Below are 21,871 nucleotides of genomic sequence, written 5' to 3'. Positions count from 1 at the left end.
TCAAACTTCTGTGAGTCTTTCCATGGCTTGGCAATCGAGTTGCTTCTCTTCCACACTGCCACAGCAGCTGAAAAATGTTTATCATACATTCTAAACTCTATGTTATACAACTCTAGTTTCTCAGCATAGAGTAGTCAAGCAATACAAAATTTATTGAATCCATGAATGAATTATTATTGACTGAAAAGATGAATTTGTTCCTGGGGGGAATAAGAATTGAAATGTAAATTGGAATATTGTCTATGTCTATAATTCTATCTATATCTATATAGCTCTTGAGTTCTGTTAGGCATCTAGATCTTTATGGTAAATATTCTTTTCTGTATAAATTTTTAAAATATTCCAAAAATAAGGAGTCCACTTAACCTCTAAATAAATTAAATAAATTCATGAAGAATAAATCATGGCAGCCCATCCTAACATTTTGGTAAGTAGAATCTTCAATATTAAGTTGGTCTCACTGAAAAAGCAAGAATCATCATCAAGGTTATTGATATCTTTTTCACAAATTATATGGGGCAAAATCACAATATAATCTGATGAAATTAAAATAAAAATGAGGCATGAAACACATTACTCACACCAGTTAATAAATACATGATATGGGACATCTAAATATAATTATCTACCAGAAATCTCACCAACTATAACCTATCAAATGGTTCAGCAAGTTTGAAGTGCTCACTATCCCTCAGACTAGAATGACTATTGAAAAAAAAAGAATGGTTATAAAGCTAATCAGGAGAGATTTCAAACAGGATAAGTTTATACTCTAATTTGGGATAAACTAGAACTTATTTTTTTAGAGGTGTTCCTTTGTGAAAATAGCAAAGGACCTTTGGGGCGAGTGGCTGGCATTATATTAATGAAATTTAAAATAATATAAAAGGAAAATGATATGCAGCATATGTAATCATACTTATTCATAAAATAACTCTATCCTTGGGAATGTGAATGTAATAGTCTGCTTTGTGGAGACTGTGCACCAAGAGGACCCCCTTACCCACAACTTCCTTCAATTATTCTATACATCACCCCAATTCTTTGGCCACAGTTCACTGGGCCAGAATGAGCACCTCAGCCTGCTGTGTGTGGACTTCAGGAGCAGCAAAGCCCTCTAGGTTGAAGCATGAGGCAACTGCCCAATGGGAACAGAAATGTTAAAACATGGTCTTCAGACACGGTAGCATCCTTGCCCTTGAGTGTGGCACCTGGATCCTTATAGTAAATCTCTCCTTTCTGTTTAAATTTAGTAGATACCCCATGTTGCTGAGGCCATGGTGAGATAAATTCGTACACAGTTTATGGTATTGTAAATTGCTACATGTCTTCTGGAAAACATTTGGCAACATGTATTTAGAACATTAAAAATGTTCATCTCTGTATACTCCGTTGTGGCACTTCGATGAGTGTGAGGACTTTATCAGATTCATGTACTTGAACGTCCATTTCAGTGTAATTTATCATACCAAAAAAGCAAAAAAGAGCTCAATGTTCCAATTTGGTGACTAGCTAACTATACCACAGTGTGTTTGTGTGTTTGTATTTTGTAATGTTACGCAAATATTAAAAGGTTGTAGGAAAATATTTCATGGGGTAGGAAACTACTATGCTATGACATTAAGCAAAAAATATGTACACAAATTACTATACACATTATGACTTCAGTGTTTTGATTTATGCATGTATGTGTGTATAATGAATGAAAAAGGTAGAAAAAAATGCACCCAAATGTTAAAATGATGACTTTTGAGTGGGGGCACTAAACATGACTTTTATTTTTATGCTTTTCTATATCTTCTAACTTTCCTACAATGATGATGTATATAATTATAAGAATTCTATCATTAAAAATTGAGTAAATTAATGTATTACTTTAGTGTTATAAGGAATGAGGTTTTTTTCTTCATTATGTGAAAAAGTTTGGAAAATTCAAAATGGTGGGTTTATTCCATGTTGTGCGGTAGAGCAAAATATTTTTTCTTTATCTTTTCAATGGCAAGACATAAAATCCATAACCAATAGCATTAAACTATCAGTTACATCAAAATTTAAATGAAAAGATGTTAATACTTATTCACAGTTGTCTTATTTTAAAAATAAATCAGCATGTATTTTAAGTAATGCAGATACAATACATTAAAATAAAATTATTTTAAGGTAAATATAACTGACAGATTTTAATTAAGTAACAACAGTTTAGAGATATATACATATATATGTGTAGAATATATACTTTTTTAAAATAGTAAGGCATACTCTATGATATATAATCTTTTTACCACAAACTATATACACTTCTCAGATATGAAATCAAACTAATATGACTAGGAAGACACTACTACTTGGGACCAGAATGACACCTTTACAAGTAGTTTAACTTTTACAGGTGACTTTAGTAACATCGTTATACAAATAAGCCTTCTTACCGGCATTGTTTTGGCAGTGTAAATCTCTAAGACACTGGTTGAATTTCACAAAAGGTTCTGAAACTTGACAACTACTGCTTGGCAAATCTTTGTATATAAAATGTGTAGTAGCTGATACAAGTGGGCCACGGTTGTTTACAGCTAAACAGGCACAAAAGCTTTACAGTCCTTTGACTCTTGGGCAGAACAATCTTGAACTCTGACCTCCTGTTGCTCCTCTAAAGACTTAACATATTCTAAATACCTTTATGTGGAAATCAAAAATAATAGGCCAAGAGCAGACTAGGGGATTGCATTTCTGTCAGTAAAATTTCCCAAACCAATACATTCATCCAGTTTCTGACATTGTTCTTTGAGCAGTCATCATCTATCTAATGCAAAATGTGGCTTTGTTTTATTTTGTTGCAAAGGGAAAGAAAAGCTTTTGTTCATAGCTTTAGACAAGTTGGTTCAGTCCGTGTAATCCATTTTCTTCTTAATTCTGAAAAGTAGCTAATGCTCATTGGGTAGCGAAGTGCTGTGGAGGAATGTTTCTCTTGCTCTTTCTTTCACAAGATGACTTCACAGACAGGTTTCAAACATGTCATTCAACCTCAAAACATGGCGCAGGTTTCCTGGTGGATGAGTTTACATTGTCCGAGGGGCGGTAAGAAAGTGTGCTCATTTTTGTTGAAATGCCCGAGTGGGATTTGGCTTTTGGGGGAATATATTTTAAAAGCTGGAGAAAATATTTTTTAAATTTTTTTCCCAGAAAGCCATAAAAAAGAGGATTCAGGCAATTGTTAAAATAAGCTATGCAAATGGTGATGGGCATGGCAGTGTCCACAATATCTGCAATTTTACAGTCATGTATGATGCCCAGCTGAATCAACACATCCAGAAAAGTGAATATTTGGTGGGGAACCCAAGAAAAGAAAAAGAAAAGCACAATTGCCATAATTATCTTAAAAATATCATCATTTCTTGGCTTGTTCTTCTGAATTTCATAAGCTTTCTTGAGAGCCTTCCAAATAAGAGTATAACTTGTAAGAATGATCAGAAAAGGAAACAGGAAACCCAGTATATTTTTGGTTAGGCCCAGCCCTATAGGAAGGGTTGAATTTTGGGACTCGTAATGGAAAGCACAAACTGTAATATTGGTGTTCTCGATGAAAAATACATTTCGGTGGATTATAGCTGGCAAACTGGCCAAGCCAGCCAGCAGCCAAATAATGATGCAGGTGACTTTGGCTACAAGCATTGTGCGTCGAAGGCGGGACTTCATTGGATGAACAATAGCCAGGTAGCGATCGATGCTGAGACACGTGAGTAGAAACACACTGGCATAGAGGTTGAAACTGACGCTGGCTGAAGCAATCTTACACAGGTAATTACCAAAGGGCCAGCGATATCCCATAGCAGTGTAGACAGCCCAGAGTGGCAAAGTCAGTAAAAAGCATATGTCAGCCAGTGCTAAATTCAAAAGAAAAACACTGGCCACCGTCTTCAGTTTCATGTAAAAGTAAATGACTATCACCACCAAGCTGTTTCCAAATATTCCCACCACAAAGATGATACTGTATAAAGTAGGAATCATGACAAATATGTAATTATGCCTTCCAGCTTTGGGACAGTCATCTTGGATTCTTTTAATACCATCTTCGCTAGAAGAGTTGAGAATCATTTTGATCTCCTGGGTTGAATTTATCTCAGACACTATACCAAATAGACCTGGAAAAAATAAAAGTAAAAAGGAGAAAAAAATTTAAACTTCCAGTTGTAAACAATAAGCTTCATTTTTCAATTATAAATCCAGTGACACAACTTTTGTCTTAGGAAAAAATATTGGATCATATTTTCTAAAGAAATAGTGTGAACTGCTAAAGTCTAAGATTGTACATTTAATTTTTAAAACATATTGCTTTTATAAAAAGTGATAAGTATCTTCCAGAGAAATGGAAGTGAGATTCTATTTGAATAAACCTATCTAGGTTCTTTTCATTTTTTTAAATAAGTAAATCGTAGCTTCCATATTGATTAAAAACATAACCTAAATCTTAGAAAACATTACTGAATTAGTTATTTGGAAAGACTTGAAAGTTTTTCCTGAGGTAAGCAAAACTAATTAATTTATCTTTAAACACAGAAGTGTGACACATCTGTACTTTATTCTTTAAGCAGTTTCTTTCAGCTCACAATCTTTACTTAGGTATAAAAATCATTAGCACCCTCTTTTAAGTGGTCAGAAGAGCTGCCTTTAGGTCACTGAGGAATTGGTCATTGTGGAAAATGATTTAAGAGGGCTAGGGGGGAAGGCTCAAGACTTTGGGAAACAGCATCCTTTCCCTGGTTTTCTAGGCCTCTATAGGCAGTAACCCCTTATTTTTTAACTTCCAACTCTGTCTAGCAAAAGGGCCTGAATCCCCTACCTAACTTTCATACCTACCAGCCATATCAGAATTTAACTCTGAGGTTAACCATCTGTATAACAAAGATGTCAAATGAGTAGATTAATCTAGGATTGACAACAAAGCATGTCTTCAGTGAGGGCTTGAGATAACAGCAGTTCTTCAGGATTTTAGGAAGAATCAGATGCTCAGGAATGAGTTCCACAAGTACTTCTGCAAATATTTGCTCCAATATGCTACATAGTCAACAATCAAGCTATTCATTTATGTGATTTAGAAAATCAACATATTCTGCCCTAGATCAGAGTCCATCAGGAATTCCTGGGAAGGAGGCTGAAGATGCTGTGAGAGTAAGGTCACAGGATGTGGTACAGGCATACTCTGAGGTGGAGGCCAGTCTTGGGCACAGGTGAGGACAGCCAGGTGGGGCGTGGGGCTGGGCACACAGATCCTACTGCTGCACCAGGAGCAAGGCCCCCACTGAGCATGGCCGTGCGTCCCTGTAGCAATGCGCATGCCCTGGGGAAGCAGAGTAGCAGGAATGAGACACTACTGCTCTGCCCAGCATGGCTGTGTTGGCATCCAGGAGAGCTGAACATACGTTCTTAGGGTGGAGTCTACCTTGGTGCAAAAAGGTTCTGGGCACCAGGTGAGACTCCAATAACTGGTTTTTAGGAGACAACACAGGCAAAGAAGAGGATTCTTATGTGGCCTCTTTGCCTTCCTTGAGTGAAGTTATTCTCCCTATCCAAGTTTTTGATTCCATGTCCTCATTATCTTTCCATTTTGTATTCAGCCTTCTATAACCTGAATTCCTTTCTTCTTCTTTGACTCATGAGGACATTAGCATCCACGAACAGTATTACCTACCACAAATGTCATATCTTCTGTAAAGCCTTCCCAATTTTTCTGAGCTGTTTTGGCACTTTGGATACAGGTTTTGACACTTAATTATAATTGTCTGTTGACATATGTGTGTCCCCCACTGGTCTGCTTGAGGGGAGGGCCTATTTTAAATCATCTTCTTTACTATGTAGGCCCTGGTGCTTTCCAGGAGGCAGATGATAAATGTGTCATGAATGAGTGTGAGTGGACAAAAGAATGAGTGAATCGCATATACCTCAAATGCTATGAGCATTGGAGACTAATTTCTACGGGGCTTATGAAATGAATGTACGTCTTGCTTCTTACAGAGTCTCAGAGAGAATACACAGTGTCACCCTGGGCCTCACCTTGGGCAATAAAATAAAAACAAAATAAAATAAACAAGCAGAAAACCCCTTGATGTTTGTAGAAATCTGTGGTTTAGAAAACAGAAGATGATGAAAAGCAGGAATAATGTAATAGAAACTAGGGCTAGTTTAAGGAGGTATGATTAGTTGTTCCTCACTCAGAGGATTTCCCTATACCTTGTTGATTTTTCAGTTCATTTTGTTATAGTTACTGAACTTAAGCCAATTTAGAAGTATAAATTCATTTATATAAACACAATTTTTATTAAAAATTAATTACTAATTAAAGCTCTATGGGCTAGCAGTCATTCGTGCCTTAATATGGCTTAATTTACCTATTTGCTATCCTTTTAACATGTAGTTGAGATCAGATAGATTTTGCTTAGGAAAAAAATTAGAAATGTCAAGGTTAAAGAACCTCAAAGGTTGAAAAAGGCCTGAGTGAACTCCATAACTGAAAATTAGGGCAGAGGTAAATATTTGTTTCATCTCAGGCACTAGGGCAGTAAAAATAGGAAGGAACACACTTTACACATTAGAATCCCTTGGGTACCCCGAGCTGTGAGAGCAGAGAGGAAATCCCCTTCTCTTTTCTCTTTCCCTTCTTGATGCTACTTTGGGGGCACACAACTCATGTTGGTTCCATTAATCCTATGTTTGAAGTGAGTTGAATTATATTGACTAGTCTGAAACTATAACTGGCATTTAAAATTTTTTTTAATATGTATATATTTTTTATTTCAGAATATTACGGGGGTACAAATGTTTAGGTTACATATATTGCTTTTGCCCCACCGACTCAGAGCTACAAGCGCGTCCATCCCCAAGATGGTGTGCACCGCACTCATTAGGCATGAATATGCCCATCCCCTTCTCCCCCCTCCCACCTGCCTGCCTGACACCTGATGAATGATACTACCATATGTGCACATAAGTGTTGGTCAATTAATGCCAATTTGATGGTGAATATACATGGTGCTTGTTTTTCCATTCTTGTGATACTTCCCTTAGTAGAATGGGCTCCAACTCCATCCAGGATAATACAAGAGGTGCTAGATCACCATTGCTTTTTGTGGCTTAGTAATACTCCATGGTATACTTATACCATATTTTATTAATCCACTCATGTATTGATAGGCACTTGGGTTGTTTCCACATCTTTGCAATTGTGAATTGTGCTGCTATAAACACTCCAGTGCAGATGTCTTTTTTACAGAATGTCTTTTTCCCTTTGGGTAGATGCCCAGTAGTGGGATTACTAGATCAGATGTTAGTTCTACTTTTAACTCTTTCAGGCATTCATAAGAATTTCTATGGGAAAATGTTTGCATTTGTATGGACCAATTAGTTTTGGACTCCAACTTCTTGGAGTTACAACTGACCCATACTGACTAACATTTGATATTTAAAAGGTTGCTCCCAACAGCTAGAGGAGAATCCCTGGAAAGTTCATGAGATATTTATTATCTTAATGAGTATATCACTTGAAAGACTCTAGACATAGGATTGAATATACTAATTAGAAAAACATTTTACATAAATGTTTGTATAATGACAAAGACTCCCTACCTAGGAAGGAAACAAATTTTCTCATACTTGAGGGTGGAAGAAAAAGACAGAGGAATTTTAGGTGATGGAAACAGCAGAAACAAGCACAGGGAAGGAGAAGTACAAATAGTATATCCAGTGGGCATATATCACATATTCACTGAACACCTACTATGTGTGGGTGTCAAGGATGCAAAGTGAATAGTCACAGTATTTCTCCTCTTTTCACTGTTTGAGCCTAGCTGAGGGGACAGGTTATTTCCAGTGTGTTGAATGCCATACTAGAGGCATGTGGAATGTTCTATACTTTTCACTGACTCAGTTTGGTGGGGAGTGAAGGGTGGCAGAAAGGGAGAGAGATCAGAAGATGACACTTGGAGGATGTATGGGAAACAGAATGGTTAGAACTTAAAGGTGACCAGCTGGCCAGCCAAGGGAGAGATTGTGCCACCACTTGAACTTTTCCCTCCTTGCCAATGCCTGCAGCATCATCTATGGGAAAGAGCTTTTGTAAGTTTACAGATATTGCACAACCCTTTTGGGGATGTGAGATCTGAATGTGCACTAGGTATTTCTAGATGGGAGGGTGACACAGGCCATTTCCCCAGTCTGCACTGCTGCTACTGATATGTCTTCCCAGAGAAACTTCGCTTTCAAGAAAGAGGGAAAGTTGGAAGTCTTGTGAAGGGCAGCTATCTTGTACTGATGATAAGAGTGGGAAACAGTGGGGCTCTTTTCTCTTTGAAGCTGAAAGGATGCTGTTTTGGTGAGAAGCTGGAGAGAGAGATGTGATCTATTAGGAAAACCAAACTTGTGAGTCCCAGAAAGCAGCTATGTTTCAGCTCCATTCTACTTCTTTTCCCAGTAGGATTTTGGTGGGTAGAACACTAACAGCAACACAAGAGGATCCACCTCTTCCTATTTTTCCTGTTTCTGGGTCTTGCTATAGCATTTACCCAGGCTCTGTGGCTTACATGAATTCCATTGCACCATTTCACCTTAGGGAAAAGAATATGGGTTTGTAGTTAAGAGATTTGAAATGGAAACCTTCTTTGCCATGTACAGATATATGTGGCTCTGGATGTCACCCCATTTCTCTGAACACGAGCCTCAGTTTTTTGATCTGTAAGAAATAGGAAGAGTGATTTTAATTGTACATGATTGTTGTAGAAATAAAATGAGATAACGTGAAAGCACTGGGCATATCTTTACTATTATTTTTTGAATCTAAGGCAAGCACTGACTCAGAACAATGCCTGGGTCAAGAAAGCATGAGAGATTTAGGAAAGAAAAATTTTATCATCGGTAAGTTTGTTCTGTTGTTAAAAGTCTAAAAATTCCAAACTGTTGTTCTTTTGAAGTATGAGTAAAAAATAATCTTAAACAGCTGAATAAATTTGCCATGGTCAGGTGGGAACCTTCAATCTGCTGGGAACACAGGGGTTGGCTCATTGTGGCCAAACAACATTCGTTTAATGATTGCTTTTGTAAGAGTTACCTTGTATTCATTGACAGCTTCCCTGGCTCTTAAAAACAAGCATAAGAAAGAAGATTTTCTTTTTGTTATTCCAAGAATATTTCCCCAAGACTTTTGATTAGAATATTAATACCTTCTTAAGCTTTTAGGCAAGCCAAAACCAATCTAATTAAATTGTTCATTACAATCTCCTTTTTAAATGAGTTTGAAATCTAAGGAAAAAAAATACCACCTCATAGTTTCCCATGATAATAGAGAACTAAAAGACCAAGCAATTATATTTTGGAATAGTCTTCTATCAAAGTATCTTTCTCAGATATCAAAAAGAGTAGGCCAGCGTTTGTAAGTCATTTGCTCATAGTGCTGGACAGCTCAATAAACCATCCTGTTCAACAAACCATTCTCTTTATTGTTCCTGTTTTATAATTCAGACTTTGGAAAGCAACTGTTTCTGCTCCTGTGTCACCACCTCCGCCTCTGCCCCCGGTAATGCTACAGGGAATAACTGTTAGTATTCATTTGTGAATTTATTGACTCATACAAGTTAGCATGAAAATTTTTAGGATTTGTACTTCTTTTTTAAATCCTTTTACTTCTTAGCCCTCTATCCCTATTTTATGAAGTCTACTTTTTCCTTTATCTCTTTCAACATTTTGAACATCTGTATGTTAAGAGCCCCAACCCAGTTGCTTTACCATTTGTAGTTCCTCAGATATAAATCCTATTTGTTGCATCTGTGGATGCTCTATTCTTGGTATTTTCCTTCCTCTTAGGATTTGTAATCTTTGACTGTGAGTTCATCTTTGGTGGGAATTAGCTTCCTAGGAGGCTTATGTGTCTGGATGGTGGCAGCCTGTGATACTTTTGTTTGGCCATACAACACTCATTTGACCTGGAAATTTCTAATGACAATTTCCAGGCTTAGTTTTCAACCTCATAAATTTGTTTTTGCAGATACTATAGATTAGGCCCTCCCCCCATACTCAAACATTGGCTGGTCTACAGAAGTATTCTAGTCTTTGGTCCCAAATATGCAGTAATTTTCCAGTCCCTAGCTTTAATCAGGAAATAGAGTTTCAATTGTCTTTAGTACATGTGTCTACGGGCCCTGACTTGCATATTGGCAAAGTCATTAGAACTTTATCTCAGCTGTGTATCTGGTGTTAGTCCTTCTCTGGACCCTGTGGTCTTAACTTTTAACCAGAGCTGTGATCTGGTATTTTGTGTTTGGGGAAGGTGACTCTCCATGCATGCTTAGTTCATTGTCTTCATCTCGACTGAAGTTGCCCTCCATAGTCATGGCCTTTGATGAAGCATCCAAGCCTTCCCAGGCTGCATTCACCCCCATACTGTTAATTCTGGCAGCCATGAAGAGGGGAGCATGGTAGAGCACTTGACACCATGGGGCAAGTGACTAGAATTGCCTTCAAGTCAGATACAGAGGAGAATTCCACACTTTTGGTTGGTAATCCTGGCTAATCTCTCTATGTTAAATGCTTTATAGATGACTTTGTTCACCCCTGTAATTCCTAGGTGAATATTTCTCTCAATGTAAAACATTTTATTAAAATTATTAATGTCATACCAATTAAACACTTAAGATCCAATCTTCTGCAACTTAATAAATGACTCTGTGATATGTGTAAGTGGTAAACAGTGGTTTCTGGCCCTCATCCCAAGTCAATATCATCCACTGTGGTCTGACCTCATGAGAAATGAAAACAGGGCAAGCTGCTTTCTTACTTCTGCACGTGACCTACTATAACCAACTGTGGTGATGGTGGATAAATGTTCCATCATTCCCAACTAGCCCTCCCCTTTGCTTCATCCAAAATAACCCAAGAACCCAAAGAACTCAGCTTTATGAAAGGAAACTCAGAAATTCTTTTCAAGTTAGGATATAAATTTCAGTGAAAGTAAAATGTCAATCCCACATTTTAGCATCATGAGAATTATTGAAGACTATTATCTACTAATGGAAACTTAAACTACAGTTAAACCTCACTCCAGAAATTCCTGCTTATTATGAAGTATAGTTTAAACAACTCGGTTGTGATGAATGTCCCAAGGTCTCCCCCACATGGATATCCCAAACTCTTGGCTGTTTTTATTGTTTTTATTTCAAAAAGAAAAGAGAAACAGGTAGGGATGCAAGATATATGATCAAGTCTAATTTACATGCTTTAAAAATCTTCCTTTGACACGTTGGTGTTAGTAGAAAATATTGTTATGTTCAATATGAAGGACCATGAAAGGCATTTCTAGGGATCCTAAAGAGAAGAGACTCCATAGAGCAGGAGAAAAGGAAAATAGAACCTCACTTGGAAGAAAGTCTGTAAATAAATGAATTCCTATCCTCTTATACTTGAAAATTTTTCAAATTTATGGATTCATAGAGTTTCCCCACTAGAATGATCACATTTTAACAAATCAGCATCTCAGCCATCATGGGGGAGAAAACATTATTTTAAATAATACGGATTTTGGAGACTGCTCACAGGCTTTTCAACAAATAAAAAAGGCAGCACCAGTGTGGTCTTCCCCATCAATAACAGCTGCTTCATCCAACTTGTGAACAAAACCCTAGATTTCCTACGTGAAGCCACTTCACTCTTATTTTTTGAAACTTTAATTCAGCAGAAATTGTTGATCTCATTTCAAATTCCACTTTAAGGGATATGAGGAAAGTTATTGGGCAGGAAAAGCAGCACTAATTAATTTACACCCTTAAGAAATTATGATAATATTATAGAATTTATATGTATTATGAGTTTTATGTGAGAGATTATTGGCCACATGGCAATTGATTTCAGATTAAAGCTTTCAGCATTATACAAATCACATAACCATGAATTTTAAATGAAGCTAGGAGTAAATATTCAATATACTGTACATATTCCTCCAAAATGCTCAATGTGCTGATTGCAGTAGGAATACTCTTTGAATGATAGTCTGCAAATTGGTCCTGGAAAATGTGAAAGGAGACAGAGGTTTCAATTTTGGCTTTCCCACTCACTAGCTTGGTGACCTTGAACCAGTCACTTAGCATCCCTAGACGTCTACTCTGTATCCTCAGTTGCACACTTAAAAAAAAATCTTCTGAAGCATTGAAATTTCATAATCTTTCTTTTGAATAGGTATGCCTCCTTTGAAGACAAGGCCAATATGGCTTGACAAGTGGAAATGAAATATATATTGTTAAATCAGCTATTTATATTTATCTATATATTTTTAATCCCACATTAATTTAATAATATTCTATACTGAACACAAGAACTCTGAATTAAAATCAACAAAGTGGAAATAATTTTACCTTTTACTCAAGATGAATAAAGAAACTCCACATAAAATTATTATAGTCACAGTTTGTTTCTTTCTTTTAAAAAATTAACTGTCACTCAAATGTTTCCCAAGCACAACATTTGGATAGCTGGTGTGGCCCTGGGCTAATGAGGTCAATGCTATGGGTTTGGGCCCTATTTGGACAAACATATTTCATTACATTTATGGCCAAAGGCTGTGAGCCTCCCAGACATCCCTCTGTTATTCACTGGTATTGCCAGGTGAAAGAGATTAGCCCATACTTGAAAATTAAAATTAAAAGCATGTCCTGAAGTTAGGGAGTTGAGATTACATTGTTCTATGAAAAGAGGGGCACAATGTGATATTATTAAAATAACTCATACAAAATGAACCTACTATCAGATTCTTTATGGGAAAATACAACTTTTTAAACCTTAGAAATTAGTTAATACGGTTCAGTTGCCCAGATAAAAACACAGAGGTGAGGGCAGAGTATAATAAAAGAACCTCCTGGTAAGGTATCGTTTAGTATTTTAAGTATTAGTCAACATTTTAAAGAGTTAAAGGGACTCTGTTCTAAGAAAACGAATGCTATAGGGATGCTATTTATTTTATTTTATCATATAGTTGCATTTTTTCCAAACAGTTTTGTATACATTTTACTTCTTACTTTTTTTCTTTTTAACATTAAGATACAGTAGAACTTGAGGGACAGAAAAACAGTCTGGCAGAGAAAGCACTGGACTTGGAGTTCTGGCAAAGAGTCTGCCCTGCCAGTAACCAGTGACACAATCTCATACAGGCAATTTAATCTCTTACTTTGTTATCCCTTAAATATTACAAAATATTTAGAGTGGGAATACCAACACCTGTTCTCACTTGTATTTCATAGGCTGTTAAAGGTAAAACGTCAGGTCTTTGGAAGACTTAAACGGATTTTGGGAATATAATCTTTCTATGATGCAAGGATAAGTGAAATGAATTTAATGAAAGCAAGCTCAGATCTTAAAAAGATGAATGGAATTTTTTTAATTCAGAAATTTGCAGAAATATTTTTAATTATTAGAATCTAATGCTTTTATTTCAAGAATTATAACAAGTACTTGATTAATGCTTAAAGAAAAGTAAAATGGTAGATATTAGATAGCTGCTACATTTAATACTTGTGGCAGCAAATGTTTGGGTACAAATTGGGCCTTTTAGGCCAAATCTGACCAACAAATGTATTTTCTTTGGCCTGAAGAATGTTTATAGCTTTTGAGATTTGAATCCTCTGTAGTTCACTAATTCCCACCTTTCTCTACTTTCTGATTTTTTAAGTCAGTGCTGTCTAAAAGAAATATAAGGTAATAGCCATATATGTAATTAAAATTTTTCTATTAAAAAACATTAAAATAAGCAACAGGTGAAATTAATTTTGCTAATATTCTTTAACCAATCCAATATATCCAAATAATTGTCAGTTCAACATGGAATCAGTATAAAATTATTGTGATATTTTACTTTTTTGATTCCATGTCTTCAAAATCCAGAGTATAACTGATGCTTCCAGCACGTCTCAGTTGAAAATAGCCACATTTCAAGTGCTCACTACCACTTAGGCCTGGCTGCCATACTGGGCAGCACAGCGCAGGTGCTTAACTCACTGAAGTCCCCTATCTAGCCCCTCTAGCAATGGTTCTGAAAGTGTGGTCCTGGAACAGCAGCATCTGCATCGCCTGGGGATTTGTTGCATCACTGGCAAGTCTCAGGCCCTGCCCCAGACACACTGAATCAGGAACTTTGTGGATGGGGTCCAGGAAGCTGTGTTTGATGAGCCCTCCAGGTAATTCTGATATACACTAATATTTGAAAAACACTGCCCTAGAGGCAACTTAATTTAGAACTCTGGCTTAAAGGATGATAATGATGATTAAACAGGCAAAACCAAATCCAACAAACAATGAAAATACCCTCAGCTAAAATATTTTCAATTGACCTTTATGAGGCATCAAAAAACAGAAGTATGAGAAACTCTTACTCATTAAACTGTGTATTTCTTTTACATATTCAGGACCGGTATAGTTAAGGTGTACCCAACAGGATGTCATCCAGTAAAATACTCACAAATATCTGAAATTTTGTGGATACTCACCTCCATACTATCATTAGAACTAAGATCTATTTGGGTAGGGACCACAATGACTCAGGAGAGAGCTAGAGTTAAGGTAGTGAGAAGCGGACAGGGATGGGAACCAAAAGATCTGAATCAAGCACATGATCTACCTCTTATGAGCTATGGAGTCTTTGGCTTTTCACTTAACCCGCAACTCATTTTCTTCCTCTGGAAAACAGTGATAATGATAATGTTCATAATGATGATGATGTAGTAAATTATCTGTCCAGTCTGGCTCACATGATTGGTAGGAACATCAAAGGAGATTGTGTATGTGGAGATGCTATGAGATCCTAGAGCTTTGGGAATTTTGCTAGTGTTATTAAATTCACACTATGGTGTAAATGACTAATTTTTTTCCTCCTACAAGCAAATTTGGAGAAGAGATTGGGAAACTGCACAAGGTGCTACAAGTGGAAGAAATGAAAGTACCAGCAAGGGGTGGAAAGACTCAGGGGAGGCCGAAAGTCTGCCTGGACTATTTTGCCAGCTCTGATAATTCCTCTTAAATACTATCTAATTTTTAAACATGTTAAATGATACTACATTATTGATTACAATAAAAAATTTAGGTCATTCTATCTACTATTATTTACCACTCCACTCCTTTTCTATGTTGGGCTACTACTTGTGCTTTCTAATTAAACAGCCAGTGATAAGAGGCACGGATGCTGGGCCAATAAAAGGTAAACAACACTTTGCCAACTGAAAAATAAGATGAGATACTGGTGACTGCAGCTTCCTGTGAAAACTTCATTAGCAATAAATGAGTTACCAGATGTCACACATCAGATTTGAAATTAAAATATATTCCCAGTATTTGTGTGCAGTCTGAGCAGGAGTTAAAAAAAAATGAACTCTAAGAGATCTGCATAAGATAACGTATCATTTTTGCCTTCTGATTATTTATTCCTCCTCTAAATGTAAAATAAAATACATCCCTTGGGTTGCAAAGTGGAAATATAGCATTTCTGCATAGAAGGGCTATGTAGTGAAGCACACATTACTCATGCAGCAGCAACTCCTTAAGGACAGGAAAATTTTTTTGAACATTTTGTGCCATACCAAGATCACTATGTTTTTAACTTTGCCATGGCAATTTCTCCTTTTCTCACTTTCACTTTGAGCAACCAATTTCCGGTTTTTTGTTTTGTTTTGTTTTTTTACCAGCAACAAAACTGTTCAAGTCAGTAACTGTCAATGTCGACTCCACTCTTCCTAAACTCTGCTATAACAACAACCCTGTTAGTGCTTTCCTTTCTTCATGAGATATTAAAACTCTCCTCTTGTTCTTCCAGCTACCAAAGCCGACTGTTCTTGTCCTCAAAGTTACAAGCCTCCAATTCTAAAGCAATTGTGGTTAAGGATGGAACCCCACAGTAGGAAATAGAAGAGCACAATTTCACTTGAGCCAGCAGAAATTTCAAATGATAAACCAGTGTGAGAGAAATATCTAATACTCTCTAGTTTTTGTAAACAAATATTTTTGGCTGAACTTCTTCAACCCACTTCCTTTGTAATTTCAAAATTTTTGCCGTTACTAGGTTCCAGCTGAAGATCGTGGCTGTTTGAAATCATTTGTTTACTTTTTTCTCCCCAATTAATTTTGGTTCTTATATCCTATAAGATAGGTGAACCTTATGAATCAGATTAAGAGGGTGACAGTAAACTATCACTCTCAAGCATCCTCTTGGAGAAATATTTACATAGAACTTCTCTATACATAGAAATCCCCCAAAGCACTTAAAATTTTATTTCCAGATCATTAACTACTTCATCAGAATCTGGGGATGTGGAAGCTACTGGCCTTTGACTTTCATGCAAAAGAAGACAGTTCATCTTTGAGAGGATTAGCTATGTCAATGGGGCAAATGTCAATTTAATCTTTTCAGCTACATAACTTTAGCACAAAGTGACATACAAGTGTATAATTATGCTTATTTAATGTACAATTATTTTATAATTGGTGTTTCTGCTGATTCATAGAAAGGACATAATATTGGTTTAATAGTAACAATAGTATCATTTCTTATTTATGATTAATTGAATGCTTACTATGTGCCAAGTATTGTGTTGATTGCTTTCATCCCTCTAAGAGCCCTTTGAGGGAAAGTACTATGATTCGCATTTTTCAGATAAAGAAACAGGCTTAGAGAGCAAGTCCTCACATTTTTGACACTCTATAAATAACGTTTCAAGGCTCTTTTAATTTTATTTTTTGGTAAAGTTATGTCTTCATACTCAAGTCCAGTGCTTCTCAATCAGGGATGATTTTGCCATCCAGGGACATTTGGCAATGTATGGAGACATTTTTTATTTTCTCAACAGGGGTTGGGGGTGCTACTAGCTCTTAGCAGGCAGAGACCAGTGATGCTGCTAATCATTTTACAAGGCACAGGACAGGCCCCAACAACAAAGATTATCTAGCCCAAAATGTCAAGTGTTGTTATTGAAAAACCCTGCTCTGGTCTACCCTCCCTCCTTTTAAAAAATCTATGATAATTTGTAGCTCTTATCTTTTATGGAATAGCTGTGTACTGCATGTTATTGGTGGTTTTTGTTTCATGTATTATATCTTCCCAGGAAAACTTTAGACCCCTCAAAAGATAAAACCCTGTTGGGTAATGCCTTAAAGTCTAATGTTGTATTGGGTACTTAGCAGTAGCTCTGAAAGTGGGAGTTGACTAAATATCTGCTGTGTTATGTCATTCTACAAATTATCCTTTCAAGCATTTTTCACAACTTTAGGATCTTGCACAAATACACTGAAAGAGTGAATCTGAGTTTAGATTCATTATAAGGCCTGCAAGGGATTCATGTCTATTGTGGTGGCCCCAAGGTTTTTCCCACTGAACTGAGGAAGCCACCTACTCCGGAAGTCAAACCCTGCCCTCTTGTGGCATCACTGCCATAGACACTGCAGGGAATCTGAGGGTCCGAGGGCATCGGCCTGCATTCTTAGGGTCTGAACTGACCTTGCAATTTTTCAGTTTAAATTAGGCTTTCCATTCACATTAGGCTTTTTCATCTTTGTGGAACAGCACATTAAATATAAGATGTCATTAAGGCTTTCATTAGAATTAAACCAAATAGAGAAAAGTGAGAAAGAGAGAGGATAAAGGTACCTAGTTACAAATGATACTTTATAGAATTTGGCAACCACAGAGTTTCAATTACTTATCTGGATTCTTTGTTACTTGCCTCCTCTATAAAATTGCTTTTCTGACCCATAAGGGCATAGAATAGTTGTTTTTTAGCCAAGGAAGAACATTTCTGGGAAAGGCTTTCTAAGGAGCACTATTAATAGACTTCTCTACCAAAATTCTATGGCCATGGTTTTAACCATTTATTGGTTCCTGTGATATTTTCCCTACAAATTTCTTATAGACTAGTTCAAGGAGAAAAGCACCATGAAGTCTGAAAGACCAGCTAAACTGGAGGAAGTTATACTCTCCCCTTTTCCATTAAGAACTCTATTCTCTTACTATGAAAACACCACAGTTCTTCTTTCTTATCACAGAGTGCAGCCTTTTCTGTATACTGATGCCAAATGGATAACATTTTAGTGAGGCATTTGAAGTCATGATATGCAACTCGGTAGGAGAAAAACAAGGTCACTTAAAAGGTCTCTTCATTGAGAACATCAGAGCTTTCAAAAGATGCAGGCAGCCTTCCCTGGATAATCGGGTAAAACAGAAATAAATAAAAAGCCCATCAAGTAAAAAAATTTAAAAAAGCAATCAGATGGAAACACTCAGAATTAGGATTGAAAAGATTTGGTGAATGCTGATGCTGAATTTTAATATATAAAACTAAAAGCAACGAGTTTAAAGAACAACGTAATTTAAGAAGTTGAAGAGCAGAAATAAGTTGACTGCAGGCTTTAGCAAGGGAAAAAAGACTTAGAACAGACACTAGCCTAGAATTGCAGTTGGAGGTCTTGGGGGCTTTTCCTTTGCCTCTGTAGAATTTGAGACCTCAGGCAAGTCATTAAACTTTCATTGAACTTTGATTTGACAAATGGGAATGATACTATGAAGCCTCTACCGTGCCCTTAAATGAATGTTTTAAGATTATGTGTATGAAATAATTTCTTTAAAAGATAGTATATTATCTATATACAATAAAACAACTTTAACAAACGGCTGAGGTGTAAAACTAATATGTATACTAAGAGGTATATATTCAGCACTTAGAATCTTAAAAGGAAACATAATTTAATTAATGTTTGCACAATCTATTGGCTGGCTGGTATAGGAAACAAACCAACCCTAAGCTTTGCAGTAACAAAAGTCAGGGTTAAGAAGCTGTCTCCATCTCTGACTAATTGTGTAACTGGCCAATTTACTCACCCTCTTTAAGCCTTAGTCTCCCTATCTTTAAAATGAGATAAAAACCTACTCTATACTGTTAACACGAGGATTAAATAAAACATGAGGAAAAACCATTGCCATATATCAGACACTCAAGGTTATCTATTGTAACTAGCATTAAATATATTGTCAATATGTATTCATATGTCCCCACACATATGCAAGTAAATTATTACCCCACAAAATTTTACTTTATATGTATAATTTGTCACATTACATATAGCCAAGAAATTGAGGTTGTGTTAGAAACCCTAGTAATACAATAATATATGGTGATATAGTTTGTTATTAAACCCATAAAGCCACTTAAAGGATCTATTTGAAGTGAAAGAATAAACTTCTAAAGTGCAGATGACTTTAAGATTAAGTTGGAGGAGAAAAAAATCATACTATAGACCTTTGGTTGGTGAATCATACCTCAACTAATTAAATGACAAAATTCCCTTCAAAATGCAGGGTGCAGAGAAAAAAAATTCTTTGCATACAGCTGCCCTAGTATTCATATAAGTCTCTTCCTTGAATTATTTGACTTAACATGTGGTAATTGTTATTCTTTAATATGATTTCATGAGTTCACTTTCTAATAATTATATACTGTATTGTTTCTGGTAATAGCATTTTTGGTATTACTTTATTACTATACAAAATAAAGGAAAAACAAATTAGGCTAAATATTTTTGTACCCAGAACAGAGCAGGCAGATTTGTGAAGTTCATTAGAACTTTGTGAAAATAACATAACATGCTAATAATTTTGGATATCTTGATATGAAAGAGATTCCAATTCAGAAGAAATATGTTTTAGAAATCAGTCTATACCAGTAGGAACAGTTGTATAGATAAGTCAATGATCACCTTAAAGCCACTGCCTAGATAATTACATGGTTTCTTTATGTTATACCCTAAATTAACATGTTATCTTTACATAAAAAGTCATTCTGCAACTTACAGACTTTCTACTTAGATTTGGAGAGTAGCTTTATCTTCATGTGGATTAGTAAGTCACAAAAATTTCTGCTATAGAAGGAAATCTACGGGTCAAATTTATTGATGTTCTTCAGAGAAATACAAGAATATATATGTATGCCCTTTGTCCTGGTAAATACACACAATTACTATATTATCAATTGTCAGGTTATCCAAGTAAAGTCTATTTTAACCTATAATGTAGTTGAATTACTATTCTCTACAGTCTTTTGCTTTCCTTAAAACAACTTAAGTCATAGATTCATAGCATTTTATTGTTGGGATGGTCCCTAGAAATTATATGCTTCAGGGTTCAAATATTGAAATACTTATATAGGCTGGGAGTGGCAGAGATGAGTGAAGTGGGCATGGAGGGCCCTCTGCCTTTCTCAAAAGGGGACAGGAGAGTCCCTTTTAAGCTACAGCCAATTGTGCCAATTGTAATGGAGGTGTAGCTGATTTTTGAAGATAAGCTGGAAATTTCAAATTTTATGTGAACTATCCTAATTGAAAATGTTTTCAATAATGAAAATTAAACAAAAAAAACACTATGAAACTTAACAACACTCTTCTATAGATCAGATTTGGTCCAAGGGCTGCCAATTTGCAACTTAGGATCCAGGCCAACCACCAAATTTTACAACTGAAAAAAGACTCCAAGCCCCAACAAGATGCTGCAGACCCTCATTCTAATGTCTTATGCTACCTTAAATACTTGAAGTACGTCTCTGATTGTTAGACATCCTCCCTTCCATTTCCACATTCAAAACCAATTCGTGGCAGAGTAGTCTGAGGAAATAGGAAAACACAGAGATGTGATGGGATGGGGTTATTGTCCACCCATGCTTTCATTAAGCCAGGCTGCCCAGTCTGCCTGTGTGTGAGACTGGCTTGGTGTCTGAGAAAGATCTCAGAATGGCAGCCTGGACTTCACCACTTCTCCCTTCATTGTTCCTGCCAGCAACTTATTTTCCCCTTTTCATTTTTCTATACTGTAAAAGACACTATTATGACTCTTAGAGATATTGCTGCTCCAAAGTGATGTCTCCATGTGGGTGAATATAGCATAGAATCTATGATGTTTGGGTATTCTTGTATATTACTTTGACATTTATTCAACAAATAACATCTAGTACACAAAAGGTCATCAGTAGTGAAAGGGACTGAAACAATTTCATAGAGCCACACTGACTCAGTGGCCCTGGTTATATAGCTGATGAGGAGCTTAAATTTCAAAATATTTTAATAAGTGCTACAATGTTTACTTTTGGATGTTTCATTGTCAAAGAGTTTCTGAAGTGAACTTTGCTCCAAGTATGAAATTATCTGCATATTTATAAGAGTACATTTGTATTTTTGATACTAATGCATTTTCTAAATTCATTCATTGCAGGTTTGGGAACATGCACCAAAAAAAGTGCATGAAAAGAACATATCTGCTATTAATTAGGCAGATACACCGAGGGAGATACAAAGGATTAATACTGCATGAATACGGAGTGTTTCTGATTAATAGTAACACTTGGCTAGCATATTCATTGTTTGGGATTCTAGCCCTAATAAAATTTCCTGGACAAGCTGATTTTTCAGCCTTATTGAAAACAAATAGTTTAATTCTCAATAGCATATTTCAAATTCTGTAAAAGGACAACTTGTATATATCAGTTAATTGCTTGGTTGGCTGGAAGAACATAGTTCATGATTTCATACACAGTATGTTGGATGGGAAGCTAAAAAATGCTAACTTTCATATTAATTGAAAAGATAACATTTTATGCTTTTTAAAACTAAAGTTTAAACAGAAAACAGATGAAAACAGTAGTCTGATGATGTAAACGTCCCTGTAACTAACTCAGAAGGTGCCATGTTGAGGACTGTTGACGGCTGCTTCCCTGCGTGGGGCTCAGTCTAGAGTGGAGTATCCGTCTAGGAAGGTGCTGGAATCTGTTCCACGAGCCAGAGACAGGCGGGCAGGAGTCAGAGTGAGATGGAAGAGGGGCTA

At 36.2% G+C, this 21,871-nt stretch overlaps 1 protein-coding gene across 1 annotated transcript in view; it reads right to left on the bottom strand.

Moving 5' to 3' along the window:
• Positions 1-2,137: 2,137 nt before the first annotated feature.
• The window catches only part of AGTR1 (angiotensin II receptor type 1), a 44,456-nt gene continuing 24,722 nt past the window's right edge, over positions 2,138-21,871 (bottom strand). Inside the window, exon 2 of the mRNA XM_045539426.1 lies at positions 2,138-4,139. Within this exon, the coding sequence (XP_045395382.1) occupies positions 3,013-4,092 (1,080 nt within the window). The 5' untranslated portion in view covers positions 4,093-4,139 and the 3' untranslated portion in view covers positions 2,138-3,012. The remainder of the gene's footprint in view (positions 4,140-21,871) is intronic.

The sequence above is a fragment of the Lemur catta genome, chromosome 1 (assembly GCF_020740605.2).
Source record: "Lemur catta isolate mLemCat1 chromosome 1, mLemCat1.pri, whole genome shotgun sequence".
NCBI classification, from domain to species: domain Eukaryota; kingdom Metazoa; phylum Chordata; class Mammalia; order Primates; family Lemuridae; genus Lemur; species Lemur catta.
Note: the sequence above shows the minus strand (reverse complement) of the source record. Positions and strands in the feature narration are given on the sequence as shown.